The sequence below is a fragment of the Kluyveromyces lactis genome (genome assembly GCF_000002515.2).
Source record: "Kluyveromyces lactis strain NRRL Y-1140 chromosome D complete sequence".
Classification (NCBI taxonomy): Eukaryota; Fungi; Ascomycota; class Saccharomycetes; order Saccharomycetales; family Saccharomycetaceae; genus Kluyveromyces; species Kluyveromyces lactis.
Genome location: NC_006040.1, coordinates 66,746 through 94,024, shown reverse-complemented (window position 1 = coordinate 94,024; position 27,279 = coordinate 66,746). Strand labels below are relative to the sequence as shown.

General features: G+C 38.9%; 13 protein-coding genes and 1 non-coding gene across 14 annotated transcripts; 6 read left to right on the top strand and 8 right to left on the bottom strand.

Moving 5' to 3' along the window:
• Positions 1-17: 17 nt before the first annotated feature.
• Positions 18-2,915, bottom strand: CIN8 (kinesin motor protein CIN8; the record flags this gene model as incomplete). The annotated part of the gene is made up of 1 exon (XM_453117.1): positions 18-2,915. One exon carries the CDS (start codon positions 2,913-2,915, stop codon positions 18-20), a length of 2,898 nt encoding a protein of 965 aa, XP_453117.1.
• A 416-nt stretch (positions 2,916-3,331) lies between these two features.
• UTP23 (rRNA-binding ribosome biosynthesis protein UTP23) lies at positions 3,332-4,138 on the bottom strand (the record flags this gene model as incomplete). Its single annotated transcript, XM_453116.1, has 1 exon — positions 3,332-4,138. The coding sequence occupies one exon, from the start codon at positions 4,136-4,138 to the stop codon at positions 3,332-3,334; it is 807 nt and encodes a 268-aa protein (XP_453116.1).
• A 286-nt stretch (positions 4,139-4,424) lies between these two features.
• Positions 4,425-5,114, bottom strand: KLLA0_D01001g (uncharacterized protein; the record flags this gene model as incomplete). The annotated part of the gene is made up of 1 exon (XM_453115.1): positions 4,425-5,114. The coding sequence occupies one exon, from the start codon at positions 5,112-5,114 to the stop codon at positions 4,425-4,427; it is 690 nt and encodes a 229-aa protein (XP_453115.1).
• Positions 5,115-5,636: 522 nt separating this feature from the next.
• KLLA0_D00979g (proteinase B) lies at positions 5,637-7,322 on the bottom strand (the record flags this gene model as incomplete). Its single annotated transcript, XM_453114.1, has 1 exon — positions 5,637-7,322. The coding sequence occupies one exon, from the start codon at positions 7,320-7,322 to the stop codon at positions 5,637-5,639; it is 1,686 nt and encodes a 561-aa protein (XP_453114.1).
• Positions 7,323-8,468: 1,146 nt separating this feature from the next.
• On the top strand, positions 8,469-8,584 carry KLLA0_D00935r. The gene is made up of 2 exons: positions 8,469-8,507; positions 8,540-8,584. It is a non-coding gene; the product is annotated as a tRNA-Leu (tRNA).
• A 314-nt stretch (positions 8,585-8,898) lies between these two features.
• On the bottom strand, positions 8,899-10,377 carry FUM1 (fumarase FUM1; the record flags this gene model as incomplete). Its single annotated transcript, XM_453112.1, has 1 exon — positions 8,899-10,377. One exon carries the CDS (start codon positions 10,375-10,377, stop codon positions 8,899-8,901), a length of 1,479 nt encoding a protein of 492 aa, XP_453112.1.
• Positions 10,378-11,598: 1,221 nt separating this feature from the next.
• Positions 11,599-11,814, bottom strand: SOM1 (Som1p; the record flags this gene model as incomplete). Its single annotated transcript, XM_453111.1, has 1 exon — positions 11,599-11,814. One exon carries the CDS (start codon positions 11,812-11,814, stop codon positions 11,599-11,601), a length of 216 nt encoding a protein of 71 aa, XP_453111.1.
• A 258-nt stretch (positions 11,815-12,072) lies between these two features.
• On the top strand, positions 12,073-13,698 carry PCM1 (phosphoacetylglucosamine mutase PCM1; the record flags this gene model as incomplete). The annotated part of the gene is made up of 1 exon (XM_453110.1): positions 12,073-13,698. The coding sequence occupies one exon, from the start codon at positions 12,073-12,075 to the stop codon at positions 13,696-13,698; it is 1,626 nt and encodes a 541-aa protein (XP_453110.1).
• A 202-nt stretch (positions 13,699-13,900) lies between these two features.
• KEL3 (Kel3p) lies at positions 13,901-15,823 on the top strand (the record flags this gene model as incomplete). The annotated part of the gene is made up of 1 exon (XM_453109.1): positions 13,901-15,823. One exon carries the CDS (start codon positions 13,901-13,903, stop codon positions 15,821-15,823), a length of 1,923 nt encoding a protein of 640 aa, XP_453109.1.
• A 288-nt stretch (positions 15,824-16,111) lies between these two features.
• On the top strand, positions 16,112-17,338 carry HAT2 (Hat2p; the record flags this gene model as incomplete). Its single annotated transcript, XM_453108.1, has 1 exon — positions 16,112-17,338. The coding sequence occupies one exon, from the start codon at positions 16,112-16,114 to the stop codon at positions 17,336-17,338; it is 1,227 nt and encodes a 408-aa protein (XP_453108.1).
• Positions 17,339-17,540: 202 nt separating this feature from the next.
• Positions 17,541-20,603, bottom strand: POL5 (DNA-directed DNA polymerase; the record flags this gene model as incomplete). Its single annotated transcript, XM_453107.1, has 1 exon — positions 17,541-20,603. The coding sequence occupies one exon, from the start codon at positions 20,601-20,603 to the stop codon at positions 17,541-17,543; it is 3,063 nt and encodes a 1,020-aa protein (XP_453107.1).
• Positions 20,604-21,816: 1,213 nt separating this feature from the next.
• Positions 21,817-24,186, top strand: MDL2 (ATP-binding cassette permease MDL2; the record flags this gene model as incomplete). Its single annotated transcript, XM_453105.1, has 1 exon — positions 21,817-24,186. One exon carries the CDS (start codon positions 21,817-21,819, stop codon positions 24,184-24,186), a length of 2,370 nt encoding a protein of 789 aa, XP_453105.1.
• Positions 24,187-24,574: 388 nt separating this feature from the next.
• On the top strand, positions 24,575-26,281 carry KAR9 (Kar9p; the record flags this gene model as incomplete). The annotated part of the gene is made up of 1 exon (XM_453104.1): positions 24,575-26,281. The coding sequence occupies one exon, from the start codon at positions 24,575-24,577 to the stop codon at positions 26,279-26,281; it is 1,707 nt and encodes a 568-aa protein (XP_453104.1).
• A 189-nt stretch (positions 26,282-26,470) lies between these two features.
• Positions 26,471-27,184, bottom strand: KLLA0_D00704g (uncharacterized protein; the record flags this gene model as incomplete). Its single annotated transcript, XM_453103.1, has 1 exon — positions 26,471-27,184. The coding sequence occupies one exon, from the start codon at positions 27,182-27,184 to the stop codon at positions 26,471-26,473; it is 714 nt and encodes a 237-aa protein (XP_453103.1).
• Positions 27,185-27,279: the final 95 nt, after the last annotated feature.

The window sequence follows — 27,279 nt, the reverse complement described above, 5'->3', positions numbered from 1 at the left end:
GAGAATTTTTGGTGGACTTACCGTTGTTTTTTACTATTCCCAGGAAAAATTCTTGAGTCTGATGACTTCCTCTTTAATGGAGAGTTTATAATGGTGGCATGTGAACTTTTTGCAGGAGAAACTGATTTCGATAGTGATCTCTGCTTTGTTTCAGATTTGAGAAGTGGTCTCAACGGCGTTTTCCCAGAAGACGCGACTGGGGCCACAGAACTTGAATCAATATGCTTTATCAAATCATCTGCTAAAGTTTCTGTTTTCCCCTCGGGCATACGGAAATTCATTATACGTTTCAGAGAGCTATCTATAGCTTTAAAACCTTCACTTGAGGCGTGAATAAATGAGACATTTTTTTCCAACTCATCACGTAAAACACTATGCTTGTTTTTAATATCATCCACAGTACCGTTAATGTTTGTAGTCATGTTTGCGATATCATTTCTATCTTGGAAATGACAAAGATTATCTTTAATCTTGTCTGCAATTAGAGAACTTTCACGTACTGTACTTTCCATATGAGATTTCAAGCTATTCAAAGATTCTGTTGTATCATCTTTGAATTTATTGCTCAAAGAATCACATACATTAATGTGATTGAATGACTGTTCCCATGTTTTCCTGACTGGTTCGAAATGAGACATCTCTTGAGTAATGACTTCGGTGGTGGCAGTCTTCAATGTATCCATCAATAATGTTCTGTTTTGTTCGACATGATCACTGATTATATTTGTGATTTTGCTCATTAAATGCTTCGATGAAAGATTCAACTGGTGATATGTTTTATCTGCGTGTACATTTAGAATTTCTTGATGATTATTCCTAAAAAAATGAGTATCCAAATAAGCTTTCAAATTGTTATTTTCGGCTGTGATCTGACTTAAGCCCTCCTTTAACCGATCTGTATGTTCATCGACTTTTGAAAACATATCGTTCAATTCAGACAGCATCGAATTAAAGAACTTTGGCTGATCTCCCACTACTTTCTGAGCCAGATTTTCACACATGATAATAGCATCCTTCTTAACAGTTTCCAACAGTGTTTCTAGGCTATCTTTTACATTATTGATATCATCATCAATAGTGAAGGACTGTTCCAGAGCTTGCTGTTTTAAGTTGTCCAATTTCGTTTCAATTTTTCTCCGATACTCTAAGATATTATCATATAACATTTTCTGGATATCGGATTGTAACCTTTGTTCATGATCCTCATGTGTTTTCAAAGCTCCTTGCATGTTCCGTACAGCATCTTTCAATTTCATGATCATGTTCGTTAGTTCAATCTCGTTTTTATGTTTTAAATCTATCTTCTCGTATAGATAATCCATGCTTGATTGCAAGTTCCGGATTTGCAACCTTTGAGATTCGATTGTATCTTGCGAAGATTTTTTGTCTTTGTGTAACAATTGATTCTGAGAAGAAAGCTTTTCGATTTCTCGTCTAGACTCTTGGATTTCTGTCTTGTAGTTTTCTATATCATTCATAACTTCATTGTAATGAAGGTGGCTCATATATATCCCCTCTTTCGATTTGGTAGAAAGGAAATCTGACTTTAATTTAGCCAGCTCATGTGAAATATTTTTCACAAGTATATCTTTCATCATGAAACTACCCAACTGAGGTTTATTCTTGATATTTTTCGCCTTTGTAGCGTATTCCAATGTACTTGATGTTTCCTCTGAATTTATTTTCGCCGGTGATATAGTAGCAATCAAAGCTGTCTTTGTATTGCCGCCTAGAGAATCCTGTAGTAGTCTTGTCAATTTTGATTCTCGAAATGGGATATGGGCATTTTTATCAGCCAACGAATTTATTACACGGCCTAATGTTAATAAACTCTGATTAATGGACCCTGCCTCTTTTGCCCTTTGATTTTGTGCCCCCGATCGACTGATATTTTCTGATCCTGCAAGATCTACTAAGTTGATCTTAGAAACTCTGAAAGTTTCGCCATTGAAATTTTTGTACAACGTTAGAGTAAAAATGGTATGTGATCTACTCGAAACGTCATTCATCTTCGTAGAAGCGACCTGTCTATGACTCAAGCCCTTTTGAAGTAATCGTAAGCCTTCCTTGGCGTCAGTTATGTGAAACTCTTGCAAATGCTGAATATAGATTGCAGAACTTTGCTCATTAACCTGGCCCTGAGTCTGCTGCTGCTGCTGCTGCTGCTGCTGCTGTTGTTGTTGTTGTTGTTGTTGTCCATTAGATTGAGATTGGGTTGGAAGCTTTGGTTTCGGTTTATATAATGCTCCTGCGCGTATTCTTCTTTTAGCTTCTAAATTCACGGTAGGAGAATTCGATCTAGAACTTGACCGGCTATTCACATTGGTCACATTGTTACTGCTGTTAAGCGAATCGTATATTCTTAACTTTCTACTGTTATTACCGCCGGAGTCCTGGCCGTCATCCAAAAGATCCTTCAATTCTTCATTGTATAACTCAATAAATGAGCACTTTACCATGTAATCACTTTCTTGCACCTCTAAAGTGTCAAATAGTTTGAACAAGACTCTTGGAATGATGCCTGCTGCTTCACTCAATTCCCCATCGTACAATTTTTCATCACCAGTCATAGTATATGTCTTACCTGTTGAGGTCATGCCGTAAACCAACATCGTACAGTTATATCCCTTGATGAAGTCATGGAACATTGGGTCTGCAATTTCTTTAAATACCAGACTTTGATCAGCACTTGGTCCGAATACTTTATCCACTGTATACGTTTTTGAATTCATTCTTGCAGTGATTCCTATGTCACCGGAGGTATTGATCGAAACCTCATTAGCACCAATAACATCGGGACAGTTCACAACAACAGAGCTTTTCGCTTTAATCTCTTTCTCGTTACGACCACGGCATCGAACAGCTACTGTTATATTCAATTCATCGCCTTCAGGACTCCCGTTGGTCGCAGACATTATGGTTTATTTCAAGAATGATTCGCAAACGTGATCCTATTATTATACCAACAACACGTTCTAATAAATTCAAAAAAATAATACAATTACTACGCAATGCTATAGCGGTTTTAGAATACTTTAGGCGGGTATTCTTGGGTTTCAATTGTCACGGTAGAACTATGCTATTCTTTGTTTACCTGACATGCAATTTGTCTTGTTTACCATTATTCGATATTGTAAACATTGAAAAAGAACAAAGAAATACCCGTATCGAATGATTTAAATATCACGTGATTATTAAACACCTTACCTATCTTTGTAGTTTTGTTATATATGCCGGTTAACCAGTCAAGAGGAATACTATATGCACTTTTGAAGAGGCGCTGCGTAGCATTCGTTGATACAAGAGTTTATGTTTCTGGGCTGTGTAAAATTTATTGTATTGAATCAGCCGAATCATTAGGTTTATCGTTAGATTTCTTATGTTTTCTTCTTCTTTTGTTCTTAGAAGTGCCGGAAACATCGCCCGCTTCGGTAGGGGTAGATATGTTGTTAGACGAAGCAGACAGTGAAGAAATTGAACCAGTTGACTCAGTCGTTTTCTTCTTCTTCATACTTAGTGGATTAGGTTCCTTAGGCCCCTTTCTTTTTTTCGGTTTATTCTCCTGATTCTCGGCACCTGCCTCATCATTTTCGTCACGCGCAATACCCGCAAACTTGGGGTCATTCAAACCCTTGTATAGTTTCTGTTCCTCCACTTCTCGACTCACTTTCTCACTGGCATTACTTAACGGCTCCATCACCATCACTGATCTGTTCATGTATACCAAGGGAACACCAGGAATCTTCCTTAGCCTTCTTCTAATTTCAACATCCTGTGTCGCTACCACATATCTGTGCTTATTCTTCCCATTCACATCCACAACACTCGTGAGACATTCTAGTACGCTCTTTGGCTCCTTTGGATCATGGTTGCAACGACGTCTTTCAAACTGTTTTCCTGCATCGATGGCTCCTTGATTATTCGTTTGGTATAATGACTGCATACAACATTGAGTAATCATAGGCTTTACCTCAGCTTGCAAAGTCCTTTGCAATCCCTTCACAAAATCAAAAGATGAGTTGAAAGTCTCCAGAACTAGTTGATCGTCTACCAAGACTTGATAGGGTTGTCTAAACTTGAAAGTGTGGTTGTAAACCAACATCTGCTTTCTATACGACTTGGCTCTCTTTTGACGCATTTTTTTCTTTTAAAATGTATCAATGGATCTATTGAGTGATAAACCTGGTCACTATAGCCGTCGTAGTGTGGATAGATATATTAAACAGAAGCTGTTGAAGCTACACCATCGCATCTCATCGAACCTCATCGCATAGTATCTTTATATTTGAAAATCAAAAATTTTCTGTAATGTAAAGATTGAAAAAGAAACAAAGTAAAGCATTGAAAAGGACTGCGACCAGTGCATATCGTACGCATATCAGCACATCCTTTAAATTTAAAAAGTTCATACATATATATACAGGTCATTGATATACACTTCTTGCAATCAAAATGATGAGTAGCTCGATATACCAGTTGACCTGAAGTATAAATATTACAATTAACATGATTTTTACGTGCCTTCGATATGATATCAGCAATGGGAACCTTACATCAATGACAGTATCCACATAATCAAATACAGATTTGAGACTGCTACTAAATGTGTTTAATATCGAAGGTTGATCGATGTTGCTTGATACTGGAATTGGAGTTGATTGAGTAACAATTGTCCCTATTGATTCAGATTGTCTCTGAGGATTGGCAGATCTTCGATTGGTTAACTTAATTTTCCTGTGCTTGGAACTTTCGCGCCCGGTGGTATGAATTCGGCTCGGTATATACTCCTGGTAAATGTCTTGTTGCACAGTTTGTTTCTCCGGTTCTTCATCATCAGTCACTATAACAATTGTATTTTGCTGTTTATCTCGTTCTTCTTTCTCCGGTGAAGAAGCACTTCGTAGATATTTATTATTCCTTATCTTGAATTTGTCTTTCAAATTGCTCAGTTTCGGCAGTGTTTTATCCGACTTGATTTGCCCAGCGCTATTGTGTTGAAGGTTTACCTTCCCCTGTTGCGTATTTAACTTATCATAAGTTGGCCTTGTCTCCTCGGATAACGTGAAGCTATCAAGATCTTTTATTGGGTATGGAATATTTCCGTATTCCGACATAAAACCCGGGAACTAAGCTCTAAAAAATGGTTCGAATGGCGGCTTTACACACCTAGTATCATACAATCTATATAATGCTCATCGTTAAAGCTTTATTTCATTTCTTAAAGAAGGCTCATAATAGTTTTCGGCTTAACAATTTCCATGTCAACCAAAAGCACGTGAAATTTGAAGTAATCCCCTACTATACCACAAAATAAAGAGAAAGTGAGACGAATAGTACATGAGCATCACAGAATTTCTTTTTCGAGAGTTACTTGACGCAGAAAAAAGATAGGCAAAGTAAACAGATAATCACTCAATGAAGGAATTGGCGAAAAGGAAACTCTTTGTTTCGTCATCTTGACTATAACACATTCAAATTAACGACAAAATGATTCCAAGAATAACAGCTCAGCTACTAGCAGTGACAAAAAAAATAAATGGAAGTGTGACATATCAAAATTGATCATATAGATAAGAGTATAATAATAAAGGGGCAAAAAGAAAGGAAATATATACTTATATATCTAAGGATAATAATTAGATGATATTAAATTGGTCCAACAACTGTCTAACGTCGTCAAAGATAGCATCAGTCTTTGAATCCAAAGAGTTAATCAAGCTTTCCAAGCTGAATTCAGGGTTGGCAGATGGTTCTTTTCCAATAGAGTAATCCTTACCCCATAGGTCATCCAAATCTTGACCACCACCGTTGTAAATCAAGTAGTTCACGGTATCTTCAGGTAGATCGGACAATACGTTCTTAGTAGAGAAATCAATTAACTTCTTCTTGAGTTGGGAAGGAGTAATACCGCCAGCGGCATGGAAATATTCACTATCAGCATCTGGTTGCAAGGACAAGAAATATGTTAGCAAACCGACAACATGAGGAGTGGCCATAGAAGTACCAGACAAGGTAGCAGTAGCAGTATCAGAACCAATGTAGGTAGATAAGATATTCAAACCCGGACCAAAGATGTCGACACATTTACCCCAATTGGAAAAGTAAGCTCTTTCATCACTTAATGTGGAGGCACCAACCGTGATAGCATTCTCAGCCGCGGCAGGCGAAGTGTTACAAGCATCTTGGTTCTCATTACCGGCAGCAACAGCAAAATGAACACCTGCCTTAACAGCGGCGTTGACGGCCAAATCCAAGGCTGGAGATTTACCACCACCCAAAGACATGTTAGCAGTTGAACCCTTGAACCCTTTCTTTTGTTCTTCAACAGCTTTCTTGTGTGCTTCGGCAACATATTCGACACCTTTAACAACATCAGACATGGTACCAGAACCATTAGATCTCAAAACCTTAACGGCAACTATATCAGCATTCTTAGCAACACCATAATGAACCGAACCGATGGTACCAGCACAGTGGGTACCGTGACCATTTCCATCTACATCTGGATCATCTTTTGGAATAGTCTTACCCCAAACAGCTCTGCCATCAAAGTCCTTATGGTTAACATTGACACCAGTGTCAACAACGTAAGCAGTAACACCTTTACCAGCGTCATCATCATACAAGTACTTGTTGAAAGATCCTAAATTCAACTTTTCACGATGAGAAATACGAGCTAGACCCCAAGGAGCACTGTTTTGGGTATTGAAACTATTAGAGAAAACCATAGAATCTTCTTCAACAAATTCAACCAATGGGCTTCTTCTGATGAAATCGATAACTTCTTTTGTGAAGTAGCCAACATAACCAGAAAGGGAACCGGCAATATCAAAAGAGTCTTGAATACCACCTTCCAAAGAGTGTGCTTTGACACCAAATTCACTATGTTCACCGGAAGTTGCTGTGAAGAATGGGTCATTGTCAGCTAAGGAACCTAGTGCCTTGGCATGTTCGACAGAGACTAGTTCTTGATGGAACTTCACTTCATCTGCAGAGGCATCTTTCTTAAAGACAATGATGTAACGATTAGGAATCTTGTTGGCAATATCATTAACTGTAGAAAGTGGAGCTAAAATAGCTGAAGCATCGTCGACTGGACGTAGCTTGTCGAATTTCTTGGAGTCTGCGCAGCGACCACGAGACTTAGAACGAGCCTTGCCATTAGCATGATGTTGAGGCTTATCCAAATCAGAAGAAGCATGATCTTTGATGGCAACGCTCTTGTCACCATGCTTGTTTTCCCTATTAACTTCAGGGATAACCAAAGCAGTAGCCACGGTAGACAATGCGGTTATAGTCAATAATGTATTTTCGAACTTCATCTTGATAATGAAAAGTGCGTTATCTTTTGTTTTTGTTTGAAGTTTTTTTAGTAACAGGATATCTGATGAACTTACCTGTCTTTTTTTTTTTTGTATCAAGGACTTGCTTGTATCAGCTTTTCAAGTTCTTTGTTGATTGAAGTATTACTGAGTATAGTTTACTTTATAGTTCAGTTTTTGCTTTCCTAATTGAAAAAGGGTACTTTTTCTTTTTATAGTGAAGGGGTGAACAAGAACCTTAGTCTCCCGAAAAACAAAAAAAAGTTCAAAAGTAAAATGAAGTAGGATTAACGCAGCTTTATCCAAATAATGTGTATGCTTATGATTCCGATAGAATTCAGCAGTTAGTTTCTTCCGTAACTCCTAGACAAAAAGACGTTTAGGATAGGATTTTTATAGCGGGTGCTTAAGAGAAACACTCGGCGGTTATAATAGAGAGTAGCGTTTTGAAATGTAATATGTATCCAGAGAGAGTTCTTCTCGATGGAGGGGGAGCATGTAATACAAAATATATATATTCAAGAATAGAAGAAATGACTTCAGAAAAGAGTGGTTAGGAGATCTGAAAGAACTTCGTGATTTGCCGCTTTACTTATATACTAATTCTAAGGGGGTGGACCCAAGCGCTTAAGGGGCTGTTTTATCTTTTCATCTGTTTTTATATTAGGGAGGCGATAACCCTCGAAAAATAAGTATCGACCCTGCGGGTGTTATTATCCTAGAGGCCGGTTAACAGTGCTGACTTTAGAGAAAGAAAGAGACAGGCAGTGTTTGAGTCACGATAAGATAATCGTGAGTAACGAATGTCATCTATGTTTATTGCGAATGCCATTCGACCTGCTTGATATGAGACACGTCCTGTGCTATGTCTGGTGAGAATATTCCATTATAGTTTTGCATGAACCTCCAACAAGTCCAAGAGTGCTTATTTAGCAAATGTTGTACTAGCCCATAGGAAAACTTGATAATTATTTCTTACGTGAGTTGCGGTAGTAATACAGTCTTTTGAACTGGGATACCCTCACCACTAGCTATCCCTTTTTATGTTTCGTCTTAGGTTCATGGTAGCAAAGTAAAGATTAGATTCTTAGCTGACATTCTACGGAGGACAAAATATATTTTAATAATAAAACCTTCAACCAAACTGGTTGTGTGGCCGAGCGGTCTAAGGCGCCTGATTCAAGATACCAATCTTAACCAACCTTACAGTTGGGAACACTCAGGTATCGTAAGATGCAAGAGTTCGAATCTCTTCGCAACCATTATTTTTTATTTTTTGCCCCTTTATTCCAATGTTAATGACCCGCCAGTCGAGTAGGACAAAAAATAGAAACATGGATAATGGCCATGAAACCCGCCATTTTCTAAATAATGAGAATATGTTTTAAAATTTAATGACATACATACATAAATCCAAATCGTTAAATAGTCGTATACGTTAAGTTTCCTCTTTTAGGTTTCTTATATAGTGGCAGAAATTCGAAGGAATGTGTCCTATCTACCGTGCAAGTAGGAGAGAATATAACGTTCTTAAAAGAAAAAGAGGCCGATTTAACATCGTCTTTTTATCAGTAGATTACTCCTTTGGACCAATCATCTTTTCAGGGATGACCCATTGGTCGAATTCTTCACTTGATAGAACCTTCAATTCCAAAGCAGATTCCTTCAAAGTGATTCCCTTCTTGTGAGCGTTCTTAGCGACCTTAGAAGCGGCATCGTAACCGATCTTTGGGTTCAATGCAGTTACCAACATTAAGGATTCATGCAACAATTTAGCGATTCTGTCCTCGTTAGCCTTAATACCTTCAACACAGTGAATTCTGAAAGAGTTAGAAGCATCTCCCAATAGTCTGATTGAACTCAACAAGTTCGAGATCATAACTGGCTTGAAGACATTCAATTCAAATTGACCAGAAGCACCTGCAAAAGTGATAGCGGCATGGTTACCCATAACTTGAACACACACTTGAGTCATGGCTTCATTCTGAGTAGGGTTCACTTTACCAGGCATGATAGAAGAACCTGGTTCGTTTTCTGGCAAACTTAATTCACCGTAACCGCAACGAGGTCCAGAACCCAAGTATCTGATATCGTTAGCAATCTTGAATAAAGAGACAGCCAGAGTGTTTAGGGCACCAGAGGCTTCAACGACAGCATCGTGAGCAGCCAATGCTTCGAACTTGTTTGGAGCGGTCTTGAAATCGATACCAGTTTCTTTAGAAACTTGTTCAGCGATATCTTCAGCAAAACCGACCTTAGTATTCAAACCAGTACCAACGGCAGTACCACCTTGTGCCAAGAACTTCAAATGATATAGAGATTGTTTAACACGAGCAATACCGTTCTCCACCTGTTGCACGTATCCGCTGAACTCTTGACCTAGGGTCAATGGAGTAGCATCTTGCAAATGGGTTCTACCGATCTTAACGATATGCTGGAACTCATCAGATTTTTGCTTTAAAGCAACTTTCAAACCTTCCAATTCTGGCAACAAATGGTGTGTAATTTCAGTGACAGCAGCAATATGCATAACAGATGGGAAAGTATCGTTACTGGATTGAGCTTGGTTACAGTGGTTGTTTGGGTGAATCTTCTTAGAACCCAATTCACCACCAATCAATTCGATGGCCCTGTTTGAAATAACTTCGTTGGCGTTCATGTTGGACTGAGTACCAGACCCAGTTTGGAACACAACCAATGGAAAATGTTCCATTAGTTTACCCTGAGCAACTTCATCGGCTGCTTGCTTGATAGGCTTAGCGATTTCAGGGTCCAACGTCCCCAGACGCTCATTGACCACAGCAGCCGACTTCTTCAAAACACCAAAAGCCTTGACAATTGGCTCAGGCATTCTTTCACGAGGACCACCAATCTTGAAATTTTGCAAAGAACGTTGGGTTTGAGCACCCCAGTACTTATCAGAAGGAACTTGGATCTCACCGAACGCATCGGTCTCCACTCTATACGAAACCATTCTTAACGATGCTAGTCTGTTAACCTTTGCACTAACGCGGGTTTGAGCTAGACCACGTGATACAATGCTATTTCTCAACATAACGGAAAATGGATGAAGTAATACTATACTTTATAAGAAGACGGAATTCTCTTATCTTTTTTTCACTTTCTTTAAATAGTAAAACCTCCAATCTATTTGCAATTGACCAGAAATTCTACCCCACTAAATTTTAATCTTAACTTAATGTTTAATGAGTAACTTAGTGATTCAACGTTCACCTCGGAGCAGATCGTAACGAATATCCAAAAATCGTAAAGCTTTTTTTCCAAGTTAGAGAAGCGACGTTGTGAAATGCTTTCAAAAAGTAGAATAGCATTGTAGAAACAATGAAGCACATACGAAAACCTTAAAAATTTGGATCTGACTTGTTCGAGGAATCAGAGTGGGCTCTGGAATACCGCATTATATACGATTTTTGCGCCATTCGGCGCCAGTCAGCGGTAATCACCTTTCAATGATTCCCTTTGCACTGAACTCCTTGTGGTCACGTCCTCCGACTCGGTCCGAAGATGCCGTCTACGCCCTTGGTCCGGTCCTAGGTAATGGTGTTAGGCCGGCCCCGACCTTCTCCTCCAACGAAGCGCGAAGGAAAACAGAAAAAAAAAACTCACGCACACGTGATACAAGTCACGTGTACAGTAATCATTTATGACACCTAATTATCTGAAACTGCCATGTTTTGGTCGATGTAAAAGATACTCTCAAAAAGGCGCATAAACTATTTAGACGCTAAGATGGTCCGATTTTTTACCTGAAAACCGTCGATGTCGACAGAATGTAATTGAAGCGATATGGCTTGTATTTAACTATGTACATCTGCCATATACCTTTACAAACCCCTCATGATTAGCCGTTAACCGAAATGTATGTATCTTTCCAACCTCTACTTCTGCACACTGGGACATCCCATAAGTCCAGTCACGTGAATGAAGAAAATGAATATACCACTAGTTATTCCTTGTAGAACGCAGATCAGTAAGCTTTCATCACCAATATGAGGATGACTGTATCTCCGCGCAGAACGATGTTGGTCAATTCCTACTTGTGGCAGACTTTAACCGCACATGACATCTGTAATTGTCCGTTAAACATATTCAAATACTGCATGGTCAGCTCAATAAATATCTACTGATCTTTAGATGAAGACTAGGGTTGCGCTTCTTCCTGACATTATAGTTACACCTTGTACTACGGCACTAGTAACTCATTGTATTCCAGTTTTATTATGATCCTTCTCCGTAAACATCTTGTTGCGAAGTCTCATCTGTTGGTGTTCAGATTTGTTACCTCAATGTTTAATACACGTCCATCCTTCACCATGCATTGTTCAAATAGTCTTTTGAAAGGCGTACACACATAGTCATTACCATTAAAAGCACATTCATTCTGTACCAGAGACTTTAAACTGCAATTTTCACCACGTTGAAGCATTCTCTGCTGAGTGTCAAGACCGAGTATTTTCGTAGGTGGAGCCATCACACTGTAAAACACACCTTTATTTGATGTAACGTTAACTGGTTGGCAATCAGTTCTGTGAACCAAATCAGCCACTGTATAAACGTTTTTGGTTCTCTTTCTCACCTTATTTCTCTTGTTTGTCTTTCATTTTGAACATTGAGTTCCATATTTTATGTATAAATTCTTCAACTGAAATATATTCTAAGTATTAAATGTATATTTGGCTAATTGGTAGGCGTCAAGAGAGCAAAGAGTACAAGAAAGTAACCCTCACCAATGTCTTTCCGTGACCTATACGAGCAGTACTGCAAACAAGGCCATGCTTATACCTATGGAACTGCTGGTTTCAGAGCACACAATTCCGTGCTAGATACTGTTATGTTCACTACAGGTATCGTTGCCGTTTTAAGATCTATCTACCTTAAATCAAAATTCGTCGGTGTGATGATAACTGCCTCGCATAATCCACCTGAGGATAATGGAGTGAAGGTTGTGGAACCATATGGCGAAATGTTGGTTCAAAATTGGGAACCAATTGCTACAAAATTGGCCAATGCTGCTTCATCCAGTTTCACACAATTGGAGTCTACTTTGCAATCGATTATAGCAGAATTAAACATTGACACCACTCAATTAGCTAATATTACAGTGGCACGTGACTCTCGAGAATCGGGTCCTCGTTTACTAGCTGCTTTGAAGGCAGGTATATCTGTCTTCCCTGCAGTTAAAATCATCGATTTCGAATTATTGACTACACCTCAATTGCATTTCCTAGTATACAGTTTGAACACCTCGTCTCAACCATCACAAGTAAGAGATTCTACTTATTATGATCATTTCGTCTCTATCTGGAACCAGTTGACGCAATTGTACGAGGTCACTGAATTGCCATTCCATTTAACGATAGATTGCGCCAACGGCATTGGGGCAGATAAAGTGAAACAACTCATTTCTCAGGCTGGTCATATGCTAGAAAACTCCTTAACGGCTGTCAATGGTGAGACAAAGACCTTTCAACTTTTGAATGAGTCCTGTGGTGCTGATTTTGTTAAAACCAATCAGACATTCCCCGCGAATTGTAATCCGAAACCATCTCAACTGTACTGTTCCTTTGATGGTGATGCTGACCGTGTTGTCTTCTATTACGTTGATGGTAAAGAAAATAAATTCCATTTATTGGATGGTGACAAGATTGCTACTTTATTGGCAAAACTAATCGCAGATTTGCTTCGTGATTGTGGGTTGTCTGATACTTTAAAATTGGGAGTCGTTCAAACGGCATATGCGAATGGTTCTTCTACTAAATATATCACTGACAAATTGAAAATTCCTGTTTCGTGCACCAAGACAGGAGTCAAACATCTACATCACGAGGCAGTTTCCCGTTATGACATTGGTATCTATTTCGAAGCCAATGGACACGGTACTGTCATTTTCTCTAGAGAATTCTTAGAAACCGTGGACTCCAGATTACAGGAAACCTCCGGAAATGAACAACAATACAAATCACTATTATCCTTAAAGCTACTAAGTCAATTGATCAATCAAACCGTTGGCGACGCAATATCTGATATGCTAGCAGTCATAGCTACGTTATCCATTTTTAACTTGAAACCTGAAGACTGGGATGGCTGTTATCAGGATCTTCCAAATAGGTTGACTAAAGTCATTGTTCCAGACAGATCTGTCTTTGTAAGTACCAATGCCGAAAGACAGCTCTTATCTCCTGAAGGATTACAGGCTAAGATCGATTTACTGGTGACACAATTTCCTAATTCAAGATCCTTCGTGAGAGCAAGTGGAACTGAAGACGCAGTTAGGGTTTATGCAGAAGCTGAAACGACAGAAAGTGCCATCGAATTAGCTACGAAAGTAGGAGAACTAGTCAAATTATTTGGCTGAAAATAGTTTCCATGTAGAATTTCGGCAGACCACGCCGTTAGTTGCATTGCCTTATACACAATTTTTTGTTTTTATTGCATGCTATATAATGAAATATAATTAAAAACAGCTGACAGAACAAGAAAGACTTTCGAGAGCCCATCGCATGAACATGCAAATAAAAAAATCATAGTCAGACTTCACGAAGATCGGTGCGTCTACGATGGCTAAGAAGAAGGATAAAGAGTCCAAAAAGGCTCGTACTGAAGCCAAGAATAAGAAGGCACTGGAAAAAGCCGCAGTGAAAGATAAAAAGAAGGCAAAGAAGTTATCTCAAGATGAAGAAGAAGATGACATGGACATTGAAGAAATGTTAGCTAACTTCAAGCGGGAACAGGAGAACTTTGAGAAGATTAATGTCGAAAATGTGGATAGGCCCGACCAACGTATTAATCCGTGTATGTTTGTGAACCCAGCCCATGGTAAGCGTGAATTAATGATGTTTGGCGGGGAATCTACCACCCAAGAAACAGGTACCACACATTTCTACAACGATTTATTTGTATACTCATTAGATACAGATACTTGGAAAAGGTATACATCTCAGAATTCTCCAATGCCAAGATCATCAGCGGCAGTAGCATCTCATCCAACAGGTGTAGCTTTAATCCATGGTGGTGAGTTCTCTTCCCCAAAGCAGAATACTTTCTATCATTATTCTGATTCATGGCTATTCGACTGCTCTAGCAAAGAATGGACAAAGGTTGAACAAAAGAATGGGCCTAGTGCTAGGTCAGGTCATAGAATGGCAATTTGGAAAAATTTTATCATACTTCATGGTGGGTTCAGGGATTTAGGTACCTCTACCACGTATCTGAATGACTTATGGGTATTCGATATAACTAATTATAAATGGAAACAAGTCGAGCTTCCCGCTAATCATCCTATTCCAGATGCAAGATCTGGCCATTCACTGATATCTACAGCGGAGGGCGCCGTTTTATACGGTGGTTACACCAAGGTAAAAGCCGGCAAAGGCTTACAAAAAGGTAAGATTCTATCAGACTGTTGGTATCTGAAGATGAAATCCGATCTGGGTTCCATTAGATGGGAAAGAAGGAAGAAACAGGGTTCCCAACCATCTCCAAGAGTTGGCTGTTCTATGGTTCATCATAAGGGAAGAGGTGTTTTGTTTGGAGGTGTCTACGACTTTGAAGAAACAGAAGAAAGTCTAAGATCAATCTTTTACAACGAACTATACACATATCAGATAGAAAATAACAGATGGTATGCAATGTCCTTGAGACCTCAAAGGAAGAAGAAGAACTTCGTTCAATCGAAGTCCAACAGGAACAAAGATAAAGAACTTGAAGATATTTTGAATCAAATTCTTGATAAAGCTAACTTGCGTGACGCAGAAGACGACGATGAAAGCAAGGTCATTGAAGAACAATTAAATCAGCTAGATCTTATAGATTTTGATGATGATGATGAAAGCGACAAAAAATCAGCTAAATCCTATGAAACTATGTCAACTTTGCCTCATGCCAGATTTAACGCTGCGACTGCTGTTGTGGATGATACGTTATTCATCTTCGGTGGTACTGTTGAAATTGGCGAAAAAGACTATCCAATCGACTCCTTTTACAGCATTGATATGAACAAACTTGATGGGGTGAAGGTGTACTGGGAAGAGTTGAAGGAAGTTGAAAGAGCAGAGAAACTTGGAGAGCAAGATTCTGACGATGAATTTGGCGATGAAGACGACGATGATGAAGACGACGGTGAAGAAGAGATTGTTGACAGTAAACTTGAAGCTGAAGACGAAGAAGAAGAAGAAGAAGAGGAAGAAGTGGAAGAAGAGTACGAAATTCCGGATCTTAGACCTTGGTTGCCTCATCCCAAGGCTTTTGAAACCCTTCGTGCATTTTACGTTCGCACAGGTCCTACTTTCTTAGAATTGGCTATTTCCAGTAATAGAGACTCAAAAGGTAAGCATTTGAAGACAAAATCGTTCGAGTTATGCCAAGATCGGTGGTGGGAAAGACGTGAGCAAGTTCGGATTGAGGAAGATAAATTAGAAGAACTTGGAGGGGTCGAAGATGTTATTGAAAAGGATACATCAAAAACCCAACGCCGAAGGTAATCTAGTAAAAGTTACAAAATATATACAGTACTTAGTTGATGAAGACGAAATATTAGATGCTTTTCCCTGTATTCTGCATTCTGACAGTATTTTGAGGCAGTTGGCTTTTACCATACATTAATCCAAACACGTGACTTTGTTTGAATTGCACTGTCGCGCCCCATGAAAAACGCTTTAGGATATTCGATGGAGGATTAATAAAGAGTGCAATGAACAACGGCTGGTTTGACACATACTGTGAGAGCCGGATAACGTATCCAAAGATCAGATAAATCCAATAGACTAAATATGACTGAAGTAGAAGAACCTGAGCAACCCACAACAATTAATGAGGAGTACGATTTATGGGTCTCAAATGTGCCAATGATGTATGATTTTGTTAGCGAGACGCGACTCACCTGGCCGTCACTAACTGTACAGTGGCTTCCAACCGAGATGCAACCTCGAGAAGTTGATGGACAGCAATTATTGAGACAAGAGTTACTTATTGGGACGTTAACTACTGATAACGAGCCGAACTACTTGAAAATTGCTGCCATTGACCTGCCGGAAAACGTCACTTCTTCTAAACCAAGTGTGTCCGATGATGCGAAGGAAAATGAATTGAGCCATCGTCAATCTAAGATCAAGATAGTGAGGAAGTTCAAGCACGAACAAGAAGTCACCAGGGCAAGATACATGCCTCAATCGCCTAATATAATTGCAACTTTGAACGGAGCTGGTATCGTATACATTTTTGATAGAAATATTAAGGAAAAAGATCATGGCGCCATTGCCAGTTTCTCCTATCATAAAGAGAATGGATATGGATTGGCGTTCAATCCCACTGTTTCTGGCCAGCTACTTTCTGCATCCGATGATGGCACTGTTGCTTTATGGGATGTCACTTCCACTGCAAACAAATCGCCGTCTCAAACATTTGATGTGCATACTGATATAGTAAATGACTGCAAATGGCACGAATTCCAAAGCAGTTTATTTGGAACAGTATCCGAGGATAACACATTAATAATTCATGACACCAATAGTGATAGGGCCATTCAAAAGTTATCGGTCTCCTCTGCCTTCAATACATTAGCATTCAGTAAGCGTTCAGAAAACCTTCTTGCAGCAGCAGGTACAGACTCTAACGTCTATCTCTATGATTTACGTAGATTGCAAAAACCATTGCACTCAATGGCAGGTCATGAAGATTCTGTTACCTCACTCGAGTTTTCTCCTCATCAAGATGGATTATTAACTTCAAGTGGTTCTGACCGAAGAATTATTATGTGGGACTTATTCAATATTGGAGCAGAACAACAACCAGATGACGCATACGACGGAGTTCCTGAGCTATTCATGATGCACGGCGGTCACAGAAGCCCCGTTAACGAGTTTTCTCATAATTCAAATGTTCCATGGCTAATGTGCAGCGTCGAAGAAGAAAACGTTCTTCAAATATGGAAACCAGCGAATAAGATTGTCCGTCCTCCGCAACCGCCAGCTGATTTCGATATTACAACCTTAGAATAGTTAAGTTAATGTCTATAATTTTCTATAAGTTGATGCTATTGAGCGTTACGTATGAAACAAAGAAACAAAAAAAAACATAAGAGGAAGACTGACATTTAGGAATACTAGTACGAATAATAGTCTTTCTTTTCATAATATTGTTCTGTTAGTGCTAAGTTTAAAAAAGCTTGATGACACCCCGAGTTCGATCGATATTACTAAATTATGCAGCTCTCTTTGTTTGAAGCCAGTTTGAAAAATCAATGAAGAAATTAACTGTGCATTTTCCGTCTTTCATCCAAGCTTTCGACGTGTCTGCATATAGATCAATCAAGTTCTCATGAGAACCACCGCTGGAGAGATATAACTTGGACAAAAACAATGAGGCTAAAGAACAGGTGGAAAAAAACAGTTGTTGAAATTGTCCTGGCTTGGCAGTCATTATGAGCTTATGGACTTTTTCCAGTAAATGAAAGATTTCTGAAGTAACTGTCTTCTCTTCTTTTGCAATAGTTGCCTTAACCTTACATAGCCTTAGTTTCATTAGTTTAGCGCATTTGTCTGCTAAAGCCTTATCCAAAGTGTGTTGCAAACATTTTAATAATGGTAAGATGATACTTGAAAGGTTATTCCATTCTTCAACTGTAATAATGGAAGTATTATTTCTAGCTACAGCGCGATCAAAACTCTTCACGTAAATCTCAAGCATATCGACTACTCTATGTTTGAAGGAAATAACGTTTTCCCGAGACTCTTGAACTTCAACCTTTCTTTTATTGCCTGTCGGAACAGAGCCCAAAGCTTCCTTACGACGTTTAAAGATTTCAGATAGTTGATCATCAAGTTGCATCATCGCTTCGTCATCCATGGACTCGTCTTCACCACTGAAATCGTCATCTTCATCACTATCTTCATCACTATCCTCTTCTTCGTTGTTTCCCAGTTGAACATCGCCATGTTCACCGACAATGGAGTCAGGTAGGTTCAAAGCTTTTGCCAAAGCACTTGTTGCCTCTTTTTCTATTTTTTCCAAAGCGGCATCCTTGTCTTCTTCAGAAACATCGTCCTCAGAATCTTCAGCACTAGGTTCATCATCGTCATCATTGTCTTCATCATCTTCATCATCATCATCATCTGTTCCTCGTTCAACAGCATCCTCGTCGTCCTCTTCTTCATCACCTTCAAAAAGATCAGCAAAACCTTGTTTATTCTCTCTGGCAGTCAATGTTTGTAATAGTACATTGAGTTCAGGTTCGCCGATATCATGCACGAAAGATTCCCACACTATAAGACTTAATTTTTTCAACAAAGATTTTCTTTGAGCAACTAATGATAGTAGAATCTCCGTGATACCAACCAAGTCAGTGGATTCTTTATCACATTCTTCATAGAATGATATTAGATCTTGTAAAATGGACACAGATTCTTCATCCCCAGCATATAGTTGCAAGATGGCCACAGATAGGAGGAGCTCAAGACCATTTAGCTTAGGATTTGTGTTATTCTTGTTATCTGAATGGTTTTGCTTCAAACTCTTAATCGCAGATTTTCTAACAGATTCCAAATCTTCATCAAGGTCAATGGAAAGAGTAGATCCAGACCCCTCGATTTTCAAAATGATCTGTAAAGCGATGTAAGGCCAGGTTGAAATGTCTCCACTACTTTTCGAGGGCTCGCTAATAAGTTCTCCGAGAATGGAATATAATCTCTCTTTAGCAAGCTCAGATAATTTACTATTATCAGACTCATTAAAAAAAGCAGCCTTAATAATTGCTGAGAGAAGTGGTTTAACCCAGTGAGATTCTAGTCGGGTCTTATGGGCTCGAGTGATATGCAGGAAGGTATCAAAAATGAATCTAGTTAAATTGAAGCTATCCTTAGTTGATTGATCTTGGGGTAACTGTGAGATTAACAGATTGACCAAATCAACCAAATGTTCCTTTTCGAGCGATGAGGTTGAAATTAGTGAATTTACAAGTTTGCTTTTGATGAGCTTATCAAAGTTTATACTTCCGTTCCTTCCAAACCAAAAGACTTCAACTAACGGTACAACTTTAGCAGGAGATCTTTCACATTCAGCAACAATAGATTTCAGCGCCTGTGTAGATATCTTGTTCAACATGCGTTGAGAGTCCTGGCTCTGATTGATTATACATCTTAACAAATTCTGTGACAATAGAACTTGTATTAGTTTAGGGGAACAAACCTTGATAGCTTCCTCTAAGATGAGAAATCCTAGGTACTTCCTTTCATTAGAAGACTTTTCGTTAAAAAAGGATTCGTCTACAACAGCCTGCCAGAAATCTGGGAATTGAATTCTGCCCGTACGTTCTGAAGACATCGATGCTGTATTTTTCTTCCTTTTCTTTGAGATATGAGACTCCATAGACTGTCCGAAAGATCCATCATCTTCAAGCAACGGCAGCAAAATATCCCATACATAGTGTAACCTTGGTGCCCAAGTACCCTTTTGCTTCAAATCAGATTTTTCCACCGGAACGACATCCTTTAAAACAGAAGCCAACAATTGTACGTTGCCTTTGGATAAAGGATCATTATTTTTCCAACCTGAATTATGAATAACCAAAGATGATGAATACGTATCTCTTTGTGCGTTGAACATGAGGTAGATCGAGAGACCCTCGTTAGTCAACGTTAGCTTTTTCTCGTCTAAAAGTCCCAGTATCAAGTTTATTGCCGTAGGATCATTGAACAACCGAGTTTCACATTTCTGAATGGTCTGATACACACTATAAAGACAAGGTTCACGCAGCCAAGTCTTAGAAAGGGCAAGCTGAATCAATTTATTCAAATATGTCAACAAAAACTCCATATTAATGCTGTTATCATCAGTTGAGAGAAACAATTTCGAGAAAACAGGCTCATTTAACAGTGACTGTAATGCAAACATTTGTCCGAATAAAACTCCACGTTCCTCTTTCCCATTTTTAAACGCAGTACCAGCCGGTAAAGTCTGTTCCAATTGATTCAAGAATGCATAAATGGAAGGAAGGATGTCCCTCCTTTCAAGAGCCAAAGCGATCACTTCCGTTAAACACATGGAAAACCCAAGCCTAGCACCACCACGGTTTGAAGCCAAACCCTTCACAAGCCTCCCTATCACGTACTCCCATTCACGAACTCCATCCTCACTTTCCCTAGTGTCAACACGGCTTATTTCATTAATTAATTGAATAGCAGCCTCTAACCGTTCCTTTTCTAATTCAGAAGCCACTTTAAAGAACAAATCACGATTCACACGGCTGACAACCTGATCCTCCTTCATTTATTCACTTGTTGCTAGGCCAAGTCTGGAATTGAAGAAATGGAGAGTACCGCGTACGTGATATTTCCGTATATCCAATGCTTACATCTGTCCTTAAATTACCCGCTGTTGGTTAGCTACATATATATATATGGACAGATTAGCACTGACTGGAACTACGGGAAAATTTTTTGTTAGATTACGCAAAATCGTCATATACGAAATACTGATCACGTGCCTTTAACCTCCCGTTCTTGTCTTCTTTATTTAACACGTGACACAATGCTTTTGTACGAACCAATAACGTAGGTGTCACCAAACACGGAGTGGTTTTCCAATGCTCTCTACCTTAGAATCCGTTTGTTTGAAAGAATTAATTATTTACCAATAAAATCGAAAAACTCAAACTTCTGTTAACTTACGCTACATACCTAAGTAAAAAGCTACTGCATCCCTATTTGTTTATTGGATATAACTACAGCCACTACACAACCGCAATCACACAATGTCCACCTGGAGAAAAGCTGGTTTGACCTTCAACAACTACGTTTCTGTTGCCGCTAACACCGTGCGTGCTGCTTTGAAACCAGAATTGCAAACAAACTCTGTGTTGGCCAGATCCAAATCTGAAGCCAAGTTCATTAAGTTTGAAAATGGTGTTGCTTCTGAACCAGTTCCACTAAAGAAATAATAAAGTGATAGACACTGCATATTTCTATATTGTCTCTCAACTTTCAAACACGTATTAGAAGAGAAGAAGGCCTTTTTTTGAAGCCATTTGTCTGCGACACCCTCATGAGAAAGGGGAAATTATTAGGGCCAATCCTCATTACTACAAAGGAATTTTCGCTCCCCATATGACTAGTGTCTCGTTATGAATCAATTCACGTCCCATAAACACTGATCATCATTTTCACCCGTTGAAGATTGACGATGTATCGATATATAAAATAAAATTCACATAGTATATAAAGATTTTAAGACTTACTATATTCACCGAGAAAAATGCATTACCCGGTTCTTCCGGATAAGCGTTTAGTATGGTGAAAAGCACGGACATGAAAATTGAGAAAAAAGAGTCAATGTCGATTCCGTTACAGGATAAGTTCAGAAGTTAAATTGACGAAAGCTATATTTAAGTTATTGAATCCAAACAGGAGGTTATCAAGTGTAATGCTTCTATTTTGAATGGTTATAATTGCACGCTATAAATATTGAATTACGTCAGTGCAGAATGTTGAAACCTGTTTTGGGGTTACGTGGCAGCATAGGACGAGGACGAGGATTGCTTGCTCTTTCTAATCCGCTTTTATCCATCACAAGGCGGTTTGATGATAGATTGTCACTGCCCATATCCAGTATACGGACTTTAAACTATGCCGTGAACCGGTTTGGTGAAATGAAAGGGAATCAAAGGTTCCCTTCAGCTGGAATACGGAGTTTTAGTATCACCTTACGCAATCGTAACGAAGCTTCTGATGTAGGGGGAAATGGTAAGCATCAGGAAGGTGAGGACAAAACTCCTGATAAAAAGACCAACAAACCGTCATCTACAGTTTCTGGTGGGCTAGCTGATGTTAAACGGTTGTTTTACTTGGCAAGGCATGATTGGAAAATGCTAGTATTGGCGGTGTCATTATTGACCGTCTCCTGTACCATTGGTATGGCAGTACCGAAGGTGATCGGGTTAGTATTAGATGCTACCAAGAATGCACTAAGCGGCAGTAATACCAATAACGGCAATGGAGGGTTGGAAGATTCGAAAAGTCTTACTTTGGATGATCTTCCCCCAATTGTGGGAGACATACAGCTATATGACTTTTTCCTTTTATTCGGTGGGGCCTTGTTGATAGGAACCATGGCTAATTTTGGAAGAGTAGTACTCCTTAAGATATTAGGGGAAAGACTTGTGGCCAGATTAAGATCAAACGTTATCAAGAAGACTATGCATCATGATATGGAATTTTATGACAGAAACAAGGTTGGTGACTTGTTATCCAGATTAGGTGCAGATGCGTACATAGTGTCTAGATCTATGACTCAAAATATTTCAGATGGTTTCAAAGCTTTGATTTGCGGTGGTGTTGGTATTGGCATGATGTTCCATATATCGAGTACATTAGCTAGTGTACTCTTCCTATTTGCTCCACCGCTACTTGTTGGCGCAACCATTTACGGTAACAAGATTAGAGCAATCTCTAGAGAATTACAACAGGCCTCTGGTAATCTTACCAAAGTCGCAGAGGAACAACTAAGCGGGATTAAAACTGTCCAATCCTTTGTTGCAGAAGGGAAAGAAGTGCATCGCTATAACAACGCTGTAAGACAGGTATTTAATGTTGGAAAGAAGGAAGCTTTCACAAATGCGACTTTTTTCAGTAGTACAAATGTGTTGGGTGATTTCTCATTTTTGCTGGTATTGGCCTATGGATCGCATCTTGTTTTACAAGGAAACCTTACAATCGGTGATTTAACTGCGTTCATGCTCTATACTGAATACACTGGAAGTGCAGTATTTGGTCTTTCCACCTTTTACTCGGAATTGATGAAGGGTGCTGGTGCAGCTACGAGATTGTTTGAATTGCTTGATTACAAACCTACTATTAAATCAACTACCGGGAAGGCGTTTAAACCGTTAAATGGTAAAGTTGAGTTTCAGCATGTTTCTTTCAGTTACCCAACAAGAAAAACAAATCAAATCTTTAAGGATCTCAACTTTACAATAGAGCCAGGTTCTAATGTATGTATTGTAGGTCCATCAGGAAGAGGGAAATCTACAATTGCCTCGTTATTGTTGAGGTACTACAATCCAACATCCGGTAAAATCTTGGTTGATGGCCAAGATATTACAAAATTAAGTTCGAAATCCCTTAGAAGACAACTTGGTGTGGTACAACAAGAGCCAATATTAATGTCTGGTACTATAAGAGAGAATATTACATATGGTGTCTCTAGGCAACCTTCAATGGAAGAAATCAGATCTGTAGCAAAAAAGTGCTTCTGTCATGCTTTCATATCTAAATTCCCTAATGGTTACGAAACTATCATTGGGCCTCGTGGTGCTTTGCTCAGTGGAGGACAGAAACAACGTATTGCTATCGCTAGAGCGTTATTAAATAAACCTAAAATTTTGATTCTCGACGAAGCTACATCTGCCCTAGACGTTGAAAGTGAGGGCGCTATCAACTACACTTTGGGGAGGTTAATGAAGAGCAAAGAATTAACTATTATCAGCATTGCTCATAGATTGAGCACAATCAGAAGATCCGAGAATGTTATTGTACTTGGCATCGATGGTTCAGTTGTGGAAATGGGTAAGTTCAAAGATCTTTACGCCAACCATGATAGTGCTTTACACAAATTATTGACAGAACCTTCAGAACAGCAGCATTCCCAGCACCAACAATACGCTCCACCTGCCATAACTCAAGAATCTGAGCCACAAACAGAAGAAAATGGCAAAGATGATTCTGGTGAAGATCAAAATTCTGACCACGAAGAAAACTCACAAGATCAGAACGAGAAGAGACTGCAAGAAGAAGTTATACATCAAGTTTTAGAAGATATCAGTCACGATCAAAAAACTTCAACGCTCAGGCCATGAGTAATTGAAGAAATTTCCCACCTTCCTTTCTTACACTGCATAGGTATCTTACAAGTGCACCAGAGTTGGTACTATGTATTATTAACATATAAATATACACATAAACAACATACAAGGTACCAATCAAACAAATATATTAATATTCATATAATTTCAGCTCTCCATGGAAGTCATCTAAGCATTAATCTTTTGATGTTGCAAGCTTCCTGACCTCTACGTGCCTTATCTACCAAGCAACTTTTCCCGTTACTTCAAATGAAATCATCAATAATTAAGATTAGTTAAAATGTAAACAAAGGCATGGGGTTACGAAACGGAAAAACAGTAGGCGATAGAGAAGCAGAGATCCATTGTCCACACTAGGTGTGCTTCAGCAAGCTTCTATACTATGGCAGAGGAGCTGAAAGGATTTCCTCATGAGAGACTATCTATCTCATTGAGGAGTAATTCACAGCAATATCAAGATATTCTTTTGTTTTTTGATGATTATCAGTTTGATTTGGATAGCACCAACCAGCACTTGTGTAGTCTGGCAGAATTACTGTTAAAGTCTCATACACTGTTGGCAGAGCTGTTTTCTGATGATGTGAGCGTTTCTCAACTCTTACCGTATTTTGATTGGATTCAAGAGGGAAGATCTGAATTTTATCAGCTCTTCAACGGGATAAAGACCATCGAAAAGGTGTTGCTGCATCTGATGGAAATCATCGAAGAGGAATTTGGGTGTAATGAAGATGAACTATTCCAGAAGGAGTTGACTGCACTTTTTGATTTATTAGAGGAGATATCAGATACATTAGTGTCCATAAAACCAATCATCTCATCATTAAAAAACCTGTTCGACACCGCCATAGAGTTCAACGAAATATTCAAAGATCATATGAACAGTCTAGATGAAGAGATAGAAAACAATTTGTCTAAATGCATTGAACTTCAAGAGCAAAACTTTGAATCTCCTGTAAGACATAATAAACCTACTTTCACTTTGGATCAATTGATTAAAACTTTGTCTTCAACAAATTCTCCTACCAAAGGACTTCAGATCCCTGCCTTTTCTCCTTCAGAGCAAAAGATTCATGAAAAGCTTACACAGTTGGAAGATTCTTCGGCACCTATAGATTTGTCACTAAAACATGTCCTTTCAGAAAGATTAGATAACTTCGAGACCCGTGATGTTGTCAATTTGGAATATCTCATGCGATTGCTGCGAAAGAAATACCAATATATATTGGATAAGTATGAACTACTACAAGTTGAACTCAGAGACCTAAAGCAAGCAATTGTTGATGAGAAATGGGTTCTCATATTTACAACTTTGAATGACGAGCTACGGATTATGCTGAAAGATGTGGAGAAACTGCTGCTGAAGGTAGGCAACCCTGATCTTTCGGAGCAGCTGAAAACAAAACTGCATGATCAATTGAGAAGCAAATCGTACACTATTGATAAGACCTTCGGTATAATATACAATGCTCTTGAAAGCTCGATATTGAATGAATCAATTGCAACCGTTACCAACGAACATGCGGAAAAGTGGCTACAATTAAATACAAAATTTGAACACTTACTGCCGGAACACCAAAATGAAAATGATCCAAATAAAACTATCACACAGCTTTCCAATGACATCTCCGAGCTTCGGCTCAACGATGCACCATCTGAGAAGCCAGGTTCAAACAGGTCTAGTATTGGGGCGATATTATTTAAGAAAATGAATATCAAACCTGTCTTGGTAAGAGAAGGAGATGAAAATGATTCAAACAGCGATAATGTGAAATGTGACCGCCACAGATATTCCAATCCATTTTTTGATCCTTGCCAAGCTACTAAATTAAGTCCAAAAAAGGTACTTAACTTTAACAAAGTACCTGCTCTTTCTTTTGAACAACAACTGTCCATTTTGGGAACACTTGAATCCCGAGCATATGATATTAACAGATTGAAACAGTACGGTAAACTCCCGACACGCATCCCCAGACTTCCTTTCCAGAGACAGAAAATCATTCCACATCGTACTATTTTATTCAATTTCGATGCCAACTGGGTAAAAAAGGATAATCACCAACTGAAATTTCCCGTATCCTATGTATCTTAGTGCCTTCCGGACTAGCTCCAGATAGTCCATTCCATTGTAACACTATAAATACAATAATCAGGATAAACTAACTTTGTTAATAGGTAATTATCTAGCTTACATAATAAACCATACAAAAGTAGCTACTGACAAAATGCCTGACGTAATTAACAGGAATTATTTCACTCCATTAAAAATACTAAAGGGAATTCAGTTAAGGCTATTCAATACTTGAACAGTTCTCTTTGCGGTTGAACTAGCCGATGCTGGATTGACACCCGTAACTAACCTACCATCAGCAATCGAAAAATCATCCCATGGACCAATTGGGGCCATGTACTTTGCATGATACTTCTTAGCGATATCTTCCACAGTATCTAACTTCTTTTGTTTTAGTATATCGGCAACACCTAGGATTTCTTCACCAATATCGGTAAAACCAGTAATAACTTTACCTTGAATCAACGGTTTACCAGTATCTTTATCAGTCAAACCATCAAAGATTGCCGGACCATGGCAAACAGCAGCCACAACACCATTATTAGCATATATATCAGAGGCTATTTTTTGTAAATTCTTGGCAGTTGGATAATCGAATAACGTACCGTGGCCGGCAGAGGCAAAGAAGATTTTATAGGTGGATGGGTTAACATCAGCAGCAACCTTTGTTTTGGCTAAAGCTTGGTTGAACGCAGAGTTCTTGTCTTCGAATTGCTCCTTGTCTTTGCCGCTTAAGAAGTCTGCTGACAAAGAGTGCTCATCGAAACCGTACTTACCAGTCTCTGAAACAAAGTCGACGTCATAACCTTGTTCCTTGTAATAATTGAAAGGGTGTAGCGCTTCCACAACAAAGACACCGGTCTTCGTACCATCAGCGTAAAACGTATCGTTGTAACATGTTAATGCAATTAGAACCTTGGTCATTTTCAGACAGAATTATTATATGAGTTAATGACTCTTGTCAACCTACGAAGCACACTCAACGGGGAAAGATAAATGATTCATGAACATACAGAAAT